Here is a 17,045-nt window from a genome sequence, read left to right as displayed (position 1 = left end):
TAAGTAAACGTAAGGAAAGTTTTAAGGAAAGGAAAGTCGTAAGGAAAGTTTTGAAACGTGGAGTCAAGACGGTTACAATGTGAAAACCAAGAAAGCTATCTGCAGAAGAAGTTGTAAGCCTTTGAAAAGGTTTAGATTTCGATCTCAATAGACACCAAAGATAACAGCAAATGAAAAAAATTATTACATTTTTTGCGGTCCAGCTATGGTTGTGAACATTTGGTTATTCTGTTTCACGTGGACGAAGTCACACGGCGAACTATGCCGTGGGAATCTAGCTTGAGTTGTGTACCAGTGCTTTATAAAAATAAAACTCCAAACAAATTGCTGATATTATATAATTATTTGTACTGTCTTGAAACAATTGCAATTATAGTGATGTCAAACTTATCTTTGTTTGTTTATATCTTTTATATTTACAGAGAAAACGTTTCACTACAGAACAACATTTTCCAGCAACGTCACAACAAAGATCAATTAACAAGTAAAGCCTGCTTTTGGAAATGAAGTGGATAATTCGTACGCTGTTAATGGTTTTTTACAATCTAATCTTTGTTAACCCAGGTAAGTACGATATCGGCTGGAATACCAAAGAAAAACTAAATTAAATATACTAAAATGTCCCAAATCACCATACTGACCAACACGATTAAATGCATTATTATCGTATTCGGTTGTGTAACATGGGCAGTAAATAGTAATTATTCCATTCCCGTTTTCTTCATGATTTAATACTGAAATTTCATAGAGACGGACTTAAATGCTGTATTATTTTCGTTCACCGTGTACCAGTCATACCAGTAAATATTGGAAGGCGAATTTTTCTCACCTTGGGTTGGATATAACCCGTTCAAGTTTGATCTAGGACAACCTGAAAACCACCAGCCTCCATGAAGTTTTTCGGGGCAGTTTGAAAACACATAGTTGTTGTCGTATATACTAAACCAAACTCTATAAATCGGAGAAGAACCATTAGGAGGTATAGCTGTTGCTTGATCAAGATGTGCAGCTATTAGTCGGTATTTCTGCTTCGCCCCCGATACAACGAATACTCTATATTCAGCATATGCAGTAACTCCGTCCTGGTCAACAAAGTCTATCCGCATCCGCGGTGGAGTAACATAACTTCCAAACTGATCGGTGGTTGTATTTTGGTAGGTTAAAGCATGGATATGCTCCAAACCAATCCAGTATTCCCCATAAACATTACCAAATCCGTCAACATAATTTTGCCATCCCCTGTCAAAGTTAATAGCTCCATTGACTCTCTTTTGTATTGTAATCCATCCGTTTTTATCACCCACTGCTTGAACGTCCATATCGCAATAAACGTGGGTGAACTTGTACAACTGGTAGATCCAGATTGGGTACACGCCACTTTCTACGTAACCCGCATCATACATTGCTTTACAATCTGTAAAAAAAAACAATTTAAACGTGCGGGCTGTCTCCATATTACAACGGTACAGCGTTTTTAATAAGTTAACTAACCTTGATAAACAATGATTTTCCGTGCATTTTGCCTTAAACGAGTAGCATTATCCCTTTGTAGGTTAACTTGATTTGTGGTGCAAATCCCCGAGCAGATCGTTTGCTGTTTTTGTTGGAAATTCTTAATATTTGGAAGCTTCCGTACTATGTTTATTAACTTGAGTTGTTTGTAGTAATCGTCCACTGTAAGGTTCGTAGTATTGATCCGTTGTGATTTACTGTCGAGAGTTTCAATTCTATTTTGTTCCAATAGCAATATTAATATACAATAAACAATACGGTACATGCTTTTTCTTCTCGCCATATATACCACTCCGTTACAACGAATACTCTACAGCTAACCCAAAGGTGGTTGAAGTAACAGAAGCCGAAGGTGAAATAACCTCTCCTTCTTTTTCGATATGCTACAACGGCTTTTTCATGCAAACTTGGAAATTTAGTTTTTCAGCTGACTCTGCTCTCTTCATTCAATTCATCAACTTTAATATTACAAGGTAAGCTCACTTTTAACTATGCAATACACACACATACACACACATACACACACACACACACACACACACACACACACACACACACACACACACACACACACACACACACACACACACACACACACACACACACACACACACACACACATATATATCTGTATAGTCCTGTGGGGGAGATGGAACACCTTTAGCACATAATATCTGAATATCCTTATCGTGTTTTAAACAATGAACAACGGTCTATGGGTTCGCGAAAATAGTTTTTTATAATTCTTTAAATTTTCTTTGTTTAGTACCAAATGGGTCGAGAAAATATAATGATAAGGTCTCATCTCCCGCCACCTGTTATGGTAAAACTTCATAAAATAATCCTCGTTGTCACGTTAATAAATAATTGATAAAAATACTAGATGTGATGAAGCTACACTCGTAGTAGACAGCTTTTCGCGCTCAGTTTACTGTGAAGACGAATCACCTCCTACCATCTTCGTTACGGATACAACCGAAGTCACGTTTACTTCGCAAACACCGCAGCATTGTTCTGGTGTGTTCCACTTGATATATAAAATTATAAGTAAGTTCCATTTTTGCAATAGTTATCACATTAGACACTTCAGTTTAGTGCATTTATTATCAACAGGGCTTACAGTCACCGTTTTGACACCTTATTTCCACCGGCGTGTCGGAAGTGAGATAAGTTTTCTTGTTGACGTAAAACATCTTCCCCATTACAACCTTCAATTAAAATGTTCACTTATTTGCAATAAGAAAATGGTAAAGCTCGCCAATACGACCGAAATTGTGCGATTTATGTTCAGTGTTCCTGGAAGTGTTCAATTTACCGGTGAATGTGAAACAGCTTTATCCAGATTAAAAATCGAAAAACTCGGTGAGCTTCATTTGGAAAACCAACTATCACAGAACGACCTAGAAGTGAAATACAGTCAGCAAAATAAGATGAACTATGGGTCAAATGATGTAGTGATATCACACATCTACTTATACCCTATTTCATACTCCGTAAGTATTGGGAATTCTTCGGTTGCAATGTCCCTTCCTCCAAAACCATTTGACCTATCAAAATACACAAGTCATTCAAAAGAAGAAGCAATATTTCAATTACAACCACAACAAGTTACCTCACTTGGACCAGGTCAGCACGATTTTCACCTCGTCTTACAAAACAACGTTTCTTACGTTACATACAACTTTCCAATTTATATCAACGAAAAACTTGGCACATTGAATGTAACATCGATTAATGGTCGGTATGTTGGAATATATCCGCATTTGTTTCCTGTTCAGATAACTCTTACCAAAGGCGCCCCTGCCAATATAACACTCAGTATCCGTGAAATCACTAACGGTAAATTGATTCCAAGTGAAAACGTTACAATATCATGTCTTTCAACTATTTCTTGTCAGCGTATTCAAATCAGTATGAAGCCACCGCATTATACAAAGCAGTTTCGAGTTGCTGCAATCGCAAAGAATGATATTTCTTTTATTGAAGGAATATCTGAAGTTATTGAATCAGTGACTAAAATTTATGATGTTTATTTTGATTCAAGGAGAGTTTTTGGTGGAATGAGCTCTATTTTGCATATTTATGTGAAAGGAGACGTGGGCAACTATGATCTCAAGTTGTTTATTAATGGAACGTTAGAAATCAACACACCGCTTGTTATTCAGAACAAAACTATTGTTGCAGTTTTGTCAGATGACATACCCATCAACGTTCGCCAATATACAAAATTCGTATTTGATCACACATTCCAAACATACGGAATGTATGCAATTCTAGCCATGGTGTCCAACGAAAAGGAAAGTTACAACTTCACCGATAACTTATTGCTCCTGCAAAAGCCATCATGTCTTTCCAAAGCAAGAATTCGTACTCTCTCCAAAACCGTTATTTCGGTTCCTGAACGCGGTTTAACGTTAAGTGTCGATGTGGATTTTCACTGTTATGATAGTTCTAGTGTAAAATTCCGATGGTCTGCTTTTACAACAGACGAGAACTTTGAAACGCCCAAGTCTAAAAACGAAGTGGATTTTCTAAAAAGTTCTACAGGCAGTGAAATTGAAATCAAACGGAATGATTTTCCACCTGGCTTATACATTATTATGGTTGTGGCGACCGCAAGTACAGGGACAAATCACCAGATAACAGCCGAGGAAAAAGATTACGTTCGAATGGAAGTTCCCACGAGAAAAATGGAGGTCGTTATCGCTGGAGGGAGTATCAGAGAATTCGGTATGCTGCTGTTGTTTAAACTATTTAACTATAACAGTCCTTTATATACTTTAATTCCTGTGCAAATTTGTAATAGGTAATTCTTCCGTGGTGCACTTTAACGCAAGTATCTCGATGCAAAACCTCACCGCAACTTTTAATTGGTTTTGTGCTAAACGTAAAGAGGATTTGCCAGTAGATGCGGCACTTGGAAGGCTGAAACGAAAAGGTCAACTTTGTAATGACATTAAGTTGTGTGTATATGTGAAATGATATCATTTCGGAAATTTATTCAGGGTCCTGTTTCGGTTGGAAACCTCTTTTAATTGGGGAAAACAGATCCATTTCGATAAATAACTTCGAATCCGATGAACAATATTTCATACGTATCATCGTAACAGCAAAAGGTTACGCAGATTCCTACGCTGACCAAGATATAATTCTTTCTTCGGAGGCAAAACCAAACTTATCAGTGAAGTATGTTTGATAAGTGCTAATTGTACCGACACAAAAACCAAATCACTTTGTAATCACGAATACATTTCTATGCAGATGCATTGCAAACTGTAAGATGATTAAATCGCCTCATCTTCCCATTATTTTGCAATCACAATGCACTTCTTGTGCCTCCCAATTATGGTCTATAAACGGATTAGTGTTGGGACGTTGTGAGAATAAAACTAGGTGCAAAGTCGTGCAATCCGAACTGCTTCAGTTACAGGGAAATCGAAACCATTCTTTATTAGTAAAAGGTCAATTAGAAAAGCATGTTCCAGAGTTCTAAAAACTAATTTGGGTTTAATGTGTTTTAGGTTTTAATACGGAAGGAAATGCAACCGCAGTTGTTTTCACTTTTCAAATTTCTTCCAAACCAAGCGGAACTACATGTCGGATTTCGCCTTTCTCAGGAACCGCTTACAAAACACTGTTTTCTATACATTGCAACAATTTTCGCAACCAGTATTCTTCAATCATGTACAAGTTTTCTATTTTAACAAAAGGTTAATGATTACCATTTTTTCTACTAAGCTGTATTAATACAATATATGCGTTTAGGTACTGGAAAATATTTATGTCAATACGGCTACACGAACCAAATGAACGATTTCATTCTGCCACCTGGTGACGAACCTAAAAATGCAGTCCGCATAATAATCGATGTTTGCTCCGAAGAAGGGACTTGCAGTCAACAAATATTAAAAGCAAGAGTTACAACTGATCATCAGATATCAGAAGTCATTAGTAAAAATATAAACTTTGCTTTAAATGCGAAGAACCTTCAAAGAATCACTCAACTGATTGTTCCCGTTTCTTCAGAAAATTCATTTTCTCAGTTGCAGGTTATTTTGTTCTTTTTTATCGCTTTTATTTTTGTCTTAATTACATATAGTAGGGTGGGGAAAGATGGGACACCATTTTATCCCATTTTCTCTTACCATTTAGTAGTTAACAAAGAACAATCCTCACGCCTCCCATAGACCGTTGGTAACTTTTTAAAACACGATCAGGATATTTGAATACTATGTACCAAAGGTGTCTTGTCTTACCCCATATTCCTATATAAAGTTAGGTAGGTATGGTATTTTTAGAAAAACCAAGTCATTCAAAGTCTAAATGGAGTTGATTTGGTGTCAAGTGAATCTCACGAACAAGCGAGTGAACTTTTAAGTCACGTGACTAGCAAACCGGAAGGTATTTCCGACAAAAACGAGGTATAAAAGCAAATGTGAACAAAACGAAGATGCAATAACTAAAACATAATGGGTTTATACAGGAAACAGTTTGGGGAAAACTAACTGAAATAAAAAGATTCATTAAAAAAGAATCGGGAAACGACGATCAAGTCAACACTACAATAACAATTGAACCGTGTTTAAAAACTGTTGCGAATCTAATGAAATTGAGGCACTCTCAGCATACAAAGGTTCGGTTTACAACTATGTATTTAGCATTGCTACTAATTCGACATTATTTAGCGCGATGGTACGATACGGATGAGTGAATTTAGTCAGCTATTGGTGGACGGCATATTGCCCGGGGATTCCCCTATGACGTATGAAAGTGCAGCGTCAAGAACAAAACTGTTAAGAACAGACCGTGATACTATTGGTGAAATTACTTTGTAATAATATTTAAACTGCTTTTACTAAACCAGGGTTCTCGTAACAGGTGGATTAATGGATAATACTTCAGAGTTTTATTTGCAAACTATTTCACCAATGAGCTATGACGATGTTATTAACCTTGAGGTATGTCGTATGTTAATTGTTATGTATATAAAAATATAAGTTTCCATAAACAATGCATTTCCAGGTATCTCAATATAAAACAAAACAAATCAATTTCGACACTGAAGATAAAAAAGTCGATCATGTCACCTCTGTATTCATGACAACGGGTTGGTTGGACCAACACCCGGTGCCCTTGGAAAAGTTGTACCGCCTTCCACCAAGATTCACCGTTTCTCCAAAGCCAAAAGCATCTAGCGTTCGTATGCAGCCAACCCCGTCTTGTAATTTCACATTGTGCAGTCTCTATGCCACGGCAACTCTGGAGAAGCCTGTTACCAGTGAATACTTGAATGGTGCTTTTATAATTATCGAAGTAAATATTACGGGTGCTAATATCGCGAACTTACAACTGCAGCTATCTGCAAAAAGTAACAACACTGATTTCAATACTGCAGTTTCTTCAATAGGTAATTTGAGTCCTTTTAATTTCTCCAATTGTACCTTTTAATAAACAACTTTCATACATCAGACCGCAAATACGTTTGGAAAATTCCGTTCGGCAGTCTTCCCTCAAATATTAAAGAATTTGAGATCAAAGTTTTATCACAACTGAAAAGTTGGACAGGGGAAAGAATAGTTAACGCCACTGTGTTGACATACTTAATAAACTGTATGTATTGGGACGATGATATGAACAACTGGAACAACATTGGATGCTACGTAAGCATGTGTATTATATACACCCGTTTTCAGTTAATAAAAAACTTACTTTTACTTTAGCCGAACACAGATCACCCGGTTGTAGCTTGTGAATGCGACCATTTTCCAATTACAAGTTTGGGAAGGAGTTCTGCTGATTCCAGCCATGTTCCAACTTTGTTTGCTTCAAGGCTCATTGTTTATCCAAATAAAATAGATTACGACAAGGTATTTTAGTATACATCCCTGTCATTTCAGTGCAAACCAATGTTGTTATTTTCTAGTTGTCGTGGAACTTATGGAAAGAGTTCTTGAAAAATCCAGTTATATTTTGTATCCTATTTTTTCTGTACTCTTCTTACCTTGGGTTGTGGTTTTGGGCGGAAAAGGCAGACAAGGGGAGCGACAAGGAAGTAATTTTAAAAATATTTAATATTTCTTTTAAACATAGATAATAATAATAGTCTTGCAATGTCTTAGAAATGTTCATACGTGGAAGTTCGCGACAATTGTCCCTCGGATAACTACTGTTATTACGTCACAATGTACGTTGGAAGTGGTCTGTCATCCGGTACCGAATGTACTGTCGCTATTATGTTGGTTGGGACTCACGGACACGGAAACGCCCATATTATCCAAGTACGTTGAATATGAATAAATGAATGAATGAATGAATGAATGTAACTTACTTTATCCGCGCGTTGCCGGAAAACGACATCAGTTGTTATAACACGGGTGTTAATACACCTCATGCCAGCCTACGATTTACCATTTTTTAAACTTGTTTAATTTTTTGTTATATGGCTATATGGCTGATAATTTGGACAACCCATACGTTTGAATTCTACGGTAAAAAATACAGAACAACCTATGATATAATGAAACTACGCTGACAGAACTGGAATGAAGAAATTTTTAACTCTGGAAGTGTTAATTCGTTTTTGATTACCACTTCAAGAAGTTTGGGTAATGTTATTGGAATTCGAGTGTGGTGCACTGAAAGACGAAACGAAACAAGATGGTTAGGACTGATGTACGAAACAAACTTTTTTTCTAAGAGTTTGTTTGAACAGGTATCTGCAAAGGATTGCCGTTCGCGATTTAGAAACCAACGAGTGTTGCTTTTTTCTCTGCAATGCTGGGATTGCAAACGATTCTCATACGTATTTTAAAGTTGCCACTTACCGAGAGCTGCATACGTTTTACAGGTTGTTGCGATTTAAAAGCGAAAACTACATACGAGACAGGTAAATATATTAAAGATGCCTTACTTGTGTCAAGTTTTTACTTCTTTTAACGTTTAGTGCTTTTTTAACGTTTATATAGTAAGGTGGGGGATGATGGGACACCTTTAGCACTTAATATCTAAATATCCTGAAGGGGTTAAAGAAATACTAACGGTCAATGGGAGTCATGGTCATGTAGTTTTATAATTTTTTGAATGTTCTTTGTTTACTACTAAACGGGGCGAGAAAATAGAGGCAAAAGTGTCCTATCTCCCCCCACCCTACTATATGTATTCGTTCGAAGGCACCTTTGGACATCTATGTTCACGATGCGACCTTGGCAAGGAGATGAAATATCAAGAGTAGAAAGACTGTCATCATGCTACCAACTCATATTTCTAATCTTGCTGACAACACTGATGTTTTATGGAAGCAGTGCGTCGCAATATGCTTTCGAAGTAGTAATCGGTTCTTACACATTAAAATGGTCACAAGTTGCCATCGGTAATTATGAAACTTTTAATTTTAATTCGATTGTAATAATTTAACTATAATACAAAATTTTACAGGTCTTGAAGTAGGTGTACTTTGCTTTCCATTGACGCTTGTGGTAACTTCATTCTTCCGTTTGTGCCAACAAAACAAGAAGGAATCTCGTCACGACATCGTCGACTCTTCAAGAAGTTTCATGTTAAAAGAGTTAAAACACGATGAAGAGTTTTCCCCACTCGATCGTAAACGTGAAAAACGTCATCATTCCGGAAATAAACATCAACGTTCAAGTACACGTCATCCTTCCAAGAGATATCTAAAACCCCACACTTCACAGACCAGTGTTGACAAATTGAAACGTAAAAGAGATCGAGAAAGACGGAAGCGACATAGGGAAAAACGAATGACCGATAGCAGTAATACAAAACACCGAACGTTAAAATCGTCGGATCAAATACCTTCTACCTCGAAACATACCGGCAATGAACCGCTTGACCAGATCGTAATAGAATCCGTAGAACCATCTATGCGAGAGAAGAGTGTTAAAGTGAAAAACAAGAAGCAACTTATAAAATCCACACCACGTAAACCGAGTTCACAATCACAGTCTTATGGATACAGAGAGGAATTCTTCCATCTCAAGCCCTCGGCTGGGTAAAGTAGAGCGTATATCAACAAATATACCACCTATATATAGTAGTGTGGGGGAAGATGGGACACCTTTTTAATCTATTTTCTCCTCCAATTTGGTGGTAAACAAACATTCAACGATTTTTTATCAAACTTTATCCTCACGCCTCCCATGGATTGTTGTTAATTGTTTAAAACACGATCCGGATATTTGGTTATTGTGTGTAAAAGGTGTCCAATCTTCCCCCACCCTACTATAAGTACTTACCTTTTCCAGGCAATACGTCTACATGGCTGGCGGAACTACGACTCCATCCAATTATATTCGCCATCCAATAGTTGATATTGATCCTTACTCTGGAAATTTTCGACCTTTACCACGTTTCTTCACAATCTTCCCTTGGTTGATCATCTCATTAACAGTGGTCGTATCAAGTGTTGTATGCGTCATGTATGGAATGACGTACGGTCTGGATATTACTTTGGAATGGTTTGTATATAAGGTCACATATCTGTCTTTCACTTTATATACAGTTATTTTTCGTTGGAAATTTGCATTTTTAACGTGTAGTGAATTCCGCGTCTTATAATGTATAATGCATTCCGGCGACTTTAATTATGAACCGCGCGCGCCGTCTTGTAATCTACATTCCTATACGTTTCTCGCTTTCGTTCTATTTTCCACGTTACTTTCCTTGTGTTTCTTTGCCAGTAGTACTGTAGTTAAGTGGATGTGGTAAGCATTTAGTTTGTATTCGATTGCGATTACGTTTGTTTTCACGTAGGTTACCGTTGCGAACTACACAGTTGCGTTTTGAGTTCTTTTAATCCCTTTTATATAAACTAGCAACTGATCGTTTTATAACGTTTTCATTTATTCTCCAGGTTGTTTTCGCTTTCCATCGCCATCCTTAACAGCTTCATACTTATTGAACCAATCAAGGCATTGGTGCTTGCGTACTTGAAAGTTGTGAATAATCCACGGCACGACCTCAAAGATTGGTTGACGCCCATCTCAGAAAAAGGTTTGCACTACCCGACCGACGTTAATTTTTAGTTTCTGCTACAAGACAAATAAATTTCAGTGTTTTTTTTTGCATTTTCAGTTATCAAGCGTCGGCGATGAATTGAGGAAATACCTTCAACCGTGAAACATCACAATTTTAATTTAATGTAGAATTAAAATTACGATTAAATTTGTACGTTTATATAATTTAGGTATATGCCTTTAGAGAAGACGTTTCATAATCTGCGTGCTGTGGGTTTTAGGCACTGTTACGCCACACAGCATGAACTGCGCGAGCCCAATGTTAAGCAATCCGGATGCGTTCCTTACAAGGATTCCGGTTTTATCAAAGTGTAATGTTTGAGATTATTTTGTTTTGAAATGATTGTGAAGCAGTAAATACAGGCTAGTAAAAGTTCGTATGAGGTGGTAGTGATGGAGTGTCTTCGTCAATGGGCGCGTTATGCACCTAGAGCCGTATGCGCTGCTCCTCTAACCTCTCAATTTACTCCCACGCTAATTACTTCTTTCGTCTCCAAGGCAAGAACATTCTGTGTCGTGTCAAGAGTTAAACGTGGTTGTTTTCATGCCGTGTTCAGATAAAAAGATGACTTCGTTTGACCACGTGTGTTCTACCTATCTGAAGAGTATAGAAGTGTAACAGTATAGTTTGAAGTGAAATAAACAATACAACACATATTTATAAATGTCGAGTCTCAACTTAGATCCTGAAACAGTTAGTCATTGCAAAATAAGCAATTAAGTACCGACTATTAACAGATAATAAAAAGTTAATGTTAGATGTGAGGTATATATAGAGTAGAATGGGGTAAGACGGGACACCTTTTTATTCGATTTTCTCATCCCGTTTGGTAGTAAGCAAAAAACATTCGAAGAATTTTAAAACCGTATCCTCACGACTCCCGTATACCGTTATTAATTGTTTGAAATACGATCAGTATATTTAGACAATATGTACTAAATGTGTCCCATCTTCCCCCACTCTACTATACGTAATTGATCGTTCCATTAATGTAACGCATGTTTTCTGTACAGTTTAATAGAGCTGATTGCATTACTGGTATTACAACATTCCGTACACTGACAAGTAAAACAAACCAATATACGGCTCGCAACAAGCACAAGTTCATGTGAATGTCTACGGATGTTTGCTCCATACATATTGGCAACGTTAAAAGTAAGTTTCTGTATTAAATTATAAAAAGTGTGTTTGCATGTTTGTTAGCTGCCGAGTACCAAAAGAATAAATAAAACTTTCGGGAGAAGGAACAAAAAGCTGTGTTTTTAATAAATCTTGATGTAATGATCCAGTTCTGTAGCGTATGTCACAGCATCCCTGCGTTCTGACCTGTTTGATTTTAACTACAGAAAGCATTTCTACCTTTTTGTGTACAATAAGTTATCGTGTTAAACCGGTAAGTGTAAATCGCAGAAACATTACGGAATTAACAATGTTATTAAATTTAATAGCTAAACCGTTTCGGTTTTACTGGCACGTGGCTGCCACCACGCGGGACATACCTTGCATAAATACTGCCCCTAGGGTAGATGCTCATACAAGTTTGAACAAGTAAATTCGGAATTACATTTTGATGAAACTTTTCATCGAAATTGAAAATAAACACGTACCAACATTCGTAAAGTGCCAAGAACTTTAATGTAGAGATGATAACACATCTACAAAATGTTCAAATCGTAAAACGTGTTTTAAATGCAGAAAATGAAGCCAGTAACTATGCATCTTAAAGTCGAGCGCATAAATGGATTCGTTTAGACAGAGTTTTATTTCTATAAAATGAATTACGTTTAAATTTTGATATATTTTGACAATGGGTACTTTCTCTTGCTAAATTAACAGCCACAAAATAGTTAGGGAGGAAATTCCAGTTTGATTTCCTAAACCATCTTAAGCTTTGTTAATCTAAAACCATAGTATACTAAAGTGACTTAAGTATACTACGGTAAAACATTTATGTTTATGCCTGCCTATTTCTTAAAACGTGCTACATGTAAAGCGCAGGCGTTTTCGTGTCAACAAACAACCGTCAAGTCATCTCATTTAAAAGATCCGAATTTACCGTTTTCAACTCTAAATTTGCATACAACCCGGCACTAGTTGGAATGATACAGTTGATTAGCCAGGATTGTATAAAGAAAGACCCGCGCGTGTGCACGCCCTGCTTGCACGCGCTCAGTTTAGTTTTCACGCGAACTGTGTGTACCGGGCCAGCCAGCAGTATTCATATAGGCTTGTATGCGTCACAAGGAATTGTCTGCACCGTATCAGCTACGTATGTCCGGTGTATGCAAGATTCAGACGCTTGGTTAGAATCGTTCCGCTCCTATTTACCTGGATGCTACCAGCGAGAAGAGTAATCAATATTTAAAATGCTAGGTAGCCTTTATACCGTCGCCGCGTAAGATAAGGTGGACGACCTGCCGGGATATATTGACATTTTTATATAACGTCTCATGGAATATGCAGAAGCGCCCAGCGGCTTGTGAAAGTAAACAGGGAGATATATAGTCACGTATACCCTTCAAATAAGATTAAGCACAATCATATCCTACATGTTTATTGAATGTAATTGGATCAAGTATAATCAGGCGAAGCGAACTCTATATGAACCCTAGTTCTTGATTCGCAGATTTTAGGCGACCGGGTCTTTAGTTTACAGCTATATTCGTGTGTCAGTCAGTTCTGCTTTACACCGTGCCTGGTTAACTATAAGAATAAGTTCGTGGTCTTTAAGAATGAGCGGAAGTAACCCAAACAGCGTTATTAAACTGAGCGTTGGCGGTCACCACTATACAACAACGCTCAAAACATTAACCAACAAATGTGCCACTTCAAGCTTGGCAATGGCGGCAAAAAGCTTCCAACAAAACGACTTAAAATTGGACATGGAAGGCTACGTACGTGACGAAGACGACCGGTTGTTTGTGGACCGCGACGGTGAAAACTTTCGCTATATTTTGGACTATTTAAGAGGAAAAGGCGATCTTAGTCTTCATAAGCTTGTACCGGATGCCGCAGTTCGGTACAGGCTTCGTCTTGATGCTGAGTTTTATGGACTTGAGGATTTGGTTAAAGAACTCGGCAAGCTTGAGATTACGATATGTCGCACCGAGTCTTCTGACGACACTGTGCCTCAATTCCTGGTAAGTGCTTGGCTATCAGTCTATACAAACAAATCCTTGAATTGTTTTGTCTACAATATCAAACTATATTTTCTTGCTTTAGAAATCGGATTCAGTAAGCCCGAACAGAGTAGTCAAGCGATTCGTCTCTAAACGGTGGCCACCTCCGTCGGCTGCTTCGGCGCCTTCTTTGACCATAGGAGGAAACGGGACTGACATTTGGTAAGTTCATTCGGCCGCAATATATATTTGTATGTGTGTCTGTATATTTATCGCATGGGTATAAATTCTCAAGCCATTATTTCATTTTAATTGAACGCATTTGCAGTTATGAAAGGCAGAACCGTTTAAAGACTGACCTTTGGGAGAAAGGTCCCTTCTTTATCACCATCGGTTATAGAGGTTCATACACTTCAACCAGCGATGGACGATCAACTGACATTTCAAAATTTCGACGAATAACAAGAATTACAGTCTCAGGAAGATCCGACGTTGCTAAAGAGGTAGAAAAGTAAACAAACCGTGCATAGGCAACTGACATAGAGTTATTTCAATGAGACATGAACGATGTACAATAACGAATTCAAAATGTGTTTAATTAAATCGATAACGGTAAAGAGGCCCTTTAAACCGGTATTGTTTACCGCAGACACATTAAAAAGCACCCACACAGTGGTATAGCTACACCATTCTTCAGCTTATTCAGTTGAATCGCCGGATGCGTCATTTAAAACAACGTGAGATGTTCCTTATAGGAAACGAAAGTGGTTATGTTGCTACCACCATAAGATAAGCGCCGAAGTTATAATTTTCTCATCAAAAGATTTGCATTTGACAGAGGCGTCGGAAATGCTAAGGGCATGGTGTATATACACAAGAAAGAATATAATTCTTCTTGGTAAAAAAGAAGAAGTTATATTCTTTCTACGTTTTACAACGCGGTAACACGAACGTGATGATGGCTGTTAGACGCTCATCACGAAATAGTAAAACCTATCCTTCAGCGGAAGAGAAATACTAACACGATATAAATAGTTTTTTGGTTTCTAACAGCTGGCGTATATTTTGAAAATATATAGTAGAGTGGGGAAAGATGGGACACTTTTTTTTGTATTTTCCCGTCCCATTTGGTATAGTAAACAAAGAACATTTAAAGAATTATAAAAGTAGTCTCACGATTTCCAGCATACAGATTGTTGTTAATTCTTAAAAACACCATCACGATATTTGGGTATTCTATGGGCCAAAAGTGTCCCATCTTCCCCACCCTACCATATCGATCCTACAGATTTGCCAATTTACGCTAATAAGTGGGCGTCAGGTTAATACGTTTTTAAACGACAAATAATGTGTCAAATGACAATAATAAAAAGTAATTAACAGCGCACCGCACTATTTTCTAAAAATGATCATCCATCGACTCAATTAAAAAATTAAAATTTAAAATGCTTGCGCCGAATCGTTATAACGCTGATCTGTGGTAATACACCATGTTGAACGTGAATCATGTATGAGAAAAGTAAAAAGAAAGAACATACACTGTTTCGCCCTCTTCCCAACACGTCCTGGTGGCTGTACTTTCCCGATAGACTCAACACAAAGTTAACAGAACAAATGTAGTGCGAATGTGACGGACTTAATACGATTGTTCCCGTGAACCAAACAATATATTGAAGCGCCGAATTGCAACGACGGTTGTGTTATTGATCTCCAAAGGCTGCGTTTTAAACTAGGCAGCATCATTTAAATGGCATCACCTTGCACAGGATCGATGCCGCGATGTCACACCAACGTAACCTCTATCGATCTAGTTCTGCTGCTCGAGCCTCAACCGCGTCAAATAATTAAAAGCGACGCTCGTCTGCCAATCTCTGACTCGTTTATCGCGCATCAAATGCATTTTGCGCCGCTACAGGAATCGTATATTAGATAAAAGGCGCTTAGGACGCGGTCACGATATAAACCCAAATCGAATTTTCTTGATTAAAGGTATTCACTTTTTCTCCGAAGGAAGGCGATGCGAATATATATGATAAGGGAATTCGTATGCAGCGCTTTCATTGATCAAATGAAGAAATTTATATACTCTCAGCTAATAAGTAATCAAAATGAACTATAGATCTCTTTTACATTGCTTCTTTACCTATTTAACACAAAATATGTGATAATTTATTTAAACGTTGCCATATACTTAAATAACACAACAGCTGTATCGGTATTGATTTCACCATATTTGAACCAATTCACAAAACTAGCCTTGCTGTTTTAGGTCTTCCAGCAGGAATTGAACGATAGTCGAGACCCCGAGCGCCACCCATCGGAAGGTTATACTTGCCGTTACTACCTAACCCACAATTACTTGGAGCTTGCGTTTGAAAAGCTGGCGAGCCGAGGTTTTAAGTTGGTGACGTCCTCTTCCAGCGGAACCAAATCTCTCCCCTCTTTATCAAAGGAGTTTAAGCAGTGGACCACCTACAACGAGTATTTGTTTTATAGAGGACTTAGCGAAGAGGACGGTCCTCTTGATTAGAATTCTTACCGTGTGTATAAACATCTGAATATTTGAAACCGATCTTGTTAAAATCTAACCGGTATAACACAGAACGTATAAGTACTGTGGGGTAAGATGACCATTAGCACATAATATTCAAATATTCTGGTCGTGTTTTAAACCAATAACAACAGTCTATGGGAGTCATTAGAATACGGTTTTATAATTCTTTGAATGTTCTTTGTTTACTTCCGAATAGGACGAGAAAGCACAATAAAAGATGTCCCTTCCCTCTCCCTACTATATATATATATAGTAGACAAGAGTACCTACCTGACCTTACGACTGCTGATATATTACTACACGAATATTGCAAGGCTATCGATTGAACAGACCACTAAATGTGCTAAGCCTTGCCTTACAAGCTGTTCGTGGTTTAACTTATTAGCTGTGGGGTGGCACGTTTAACAATTATAATACCACCCGCACAATAATGCTTGCCACTATGACGTACAAGAATCAATAAGAGCTAGCTATTTTGGTCACAGGTCAACCGGAAATGTAATTTTGAATCAATTAAAAACAACGTGTACAGTATAATTTGCAATGGCACTTTGTCAAATAAGCGCCGTATACGGAATCCAGCTGCCACATATAAACTGTATTATCTTATAGCGCAATATTTGTACATAGGTGTACTGTGTAAACGTTGCAATTAGTTAAAACCTAAAGCTGTGCTTTGTATAACGAATGATTCCATTATATTCTGTGTTCTTACGCTATTCTGTATACATGACAAGCGTATATTTGTTTCAATATTGTATAACAAAATAAAATGTATGAACTACATACACAAGATGGGTGTCACACACAAAGTATTTTGAACC

The 17,045-nt window shown here is 37.5% G+C and overlaps 3 protein-coding genes across 4 annotated transcripts; 2 read left to right on the top strand and 1 right to left on the bottom strand.

Annotated features, from left to right (window-relative positions):
- Nucleotides 1–130: 130 nt before the first annotated feature.
- s-themis-a (self-incompatibility-linked polycystic kidney disease protein-1A) lies at nucleotides 131–10,699 on the top strand. The gene is made up of 25 exons (XM_009859263.3): nucleotides 131–564; nucleotides 1,829–1,985; nucleotides 2,396–2,559; nucleotides 2,626–4,242; nucleotides 4,319–4,450; nucleotides 4,518–4,698; nucleotides 4,774–4,973; nucleotides 5,034–5,222; nucleotides 5,278–5,561; nucleotides 5,811–5,933; nucleotides 5,996–6,145; nucleotides 6,198–6,330; nucleotides 6,391–6,470; nucleotides 6,535–6,919; nucleotides 6,982–7,172; nucleotides 7,233–7,379; nucleotides 7,436–7,564; nucleotides 7,632–7,790; nucleotides 8,048–8,172; nucleotides 8,225–8,398; nucleotides 8,682–8,881; nucleotides 8,947–9,523; nucleotides 9,777–9,989; nucleotides 10,385–10,524; nucleotides 10,606–10,699. Exons 1-25 carry the CDS (start codon nucleotides 504–506, stop codon nucleotides 10,623–10,625), a joined length of 5,931 nt encoding a protein of 1,976 aa, XP_009857565.1. The 5' UTR covers nucleotides 131–503; the 3' UTR covers nucleotides 10,626–10,699.
- On the bottom strand, nucleotides 388–1,884 carry LOC108951041 (angiopoietin-1). The gene is made up of 2 exons (XM_018817611.2): nucleotides 1,492–1,884; nucleotides 388–1,414 (listed from the first exon to the last, which is right to left on the bottom strand). The coding sequence occupies exons 1-2, from the start codon at nucleotides 1,793–1,795 to the stop codon at nucleotides 729–731; spliced, it is 990 nt and encodes a 329-aa protein (XP_018673156.1). The 5' UTR covers nucleotides 1,796–1,884; the 3' UTR covers nucleotides 388–728.
- An 834-nt stretch (nucleotides 10,700–11,533) lies between the features above and the next one.
- LOC100177405 (BTB/POZ domain-containing protein KCTD8-like) lies at nucleotides 11,534–17,008 on the top strand. 2 transcript variants are annotated; one of them, XM_026840520.1, is made up of 5 exons: nucleotides 11,534–11,703; nucleotides 13,382–13,688; nucleotides 13,771–13,889; nucleotides 13,996–14,170; nucleotides 15,937–17,008. In XM_026840520.1, the coding sequence occupies exons 2-5, from the start codon at nucleotides 13,389–13,391 to the stop codon at nucleotides 16,195–16,197; spliced, it is 855 nt and encodes a 284-aa protein (XP_026696321.1). In that variant the 5' UTR covers nucleotides 11,534–11,703; nucleotides 13,382–13,388; the 3' UTR covers nucleotides 16,198–17,008. The 2 variants fall into 2 exon arrangements, with proteins under 2 accessions (XP_026696321.1, XP_002119875.1); XM_002119839.5 differs by having other exon boundaries at nucleotides 11,685–11,703; nucleotides 13,175–13,688.
- The last annotated feature ends 37 nt before the right edge of the window (nucleotides 17,009–17,045 follow it).

Source organism: Ciona intestinalis, chromosome 2 (assembly GCF_000224145.3).
Source record: "Ciona intestinalis chromosome 2, KH, whole genome shotgun sequence".
NCBI classification, from domain to species: Eukaryota; Metazoa; Chordata; class Ascidiacea; order Phlebobranchia; family Cionidae; genus Ciona; species Ciona intestinalis.
Note: the sequence above shows the minus strand (reverse complement) of the source record. Positions and strands in the feature narration are given on the sequence as shown.

Excerpts from the sequence above, each read along its gene's own strand:
- LOC108951041 (XM_018817611.2), bottom strand. The coding sequence starts at position 1,795 with ATGGCGAGAAGAAAAAGCATGTACCGTATTGTTTATTGTATATTAATA. Across the intron at positions 1,415-1,491 it reads GAAAATCATTGTTTATCAAG|ATTGTAAAGCAATGTATGAT; the intron begins GTTAGTTAACTT and ends TTTTTTTTACAG.
- s-themis-a (XM_009859263.3), top strand. The coding sequence starts at position 504 with ATGAAGTGGATAATTCGTACGCTGTTAATGGTTTTTTACAATCTAATC. Across the intron at positions 6,331-6,390 it reads AACAGACCGTGATACTATTG|GTGGATTAATGGATAATACT; the intron begins GTGAAATTACTT and ends TTCTCGTAACAG. Across the intron at positions 10,525-10,605 it reads GACGCCCATCTCAGAAAAAG|TTATCAAGCGTCGGCGATGA; the intron begins GTTTGCACTACC and ends TTGCATTTTCAG.
- LOC100177405 (XM_002119839.5), top strand. The coding sequence starts at position 13,281 with ATGAGCGGAAGTAACCCAAACAGCGTTATTAAACTGAGCGTTGGCGGT. Across the intron at positions 13,689-13,770 it reads ACACTGTGCCTCAATTCCTG|AAATCGGATTCAGTAAGCCC; the intron begins GTAAGTGCTTGG and ends TTCTTGCTTTAG. Across the intron at positions 14,171-15,936 it reads GATCCGACGTTGCTAAAGAG|GTCTTCCAGCAGGAATTGAA; the intron begins GTAGAAAAGTAA and ends TTGCTGTTTTAG.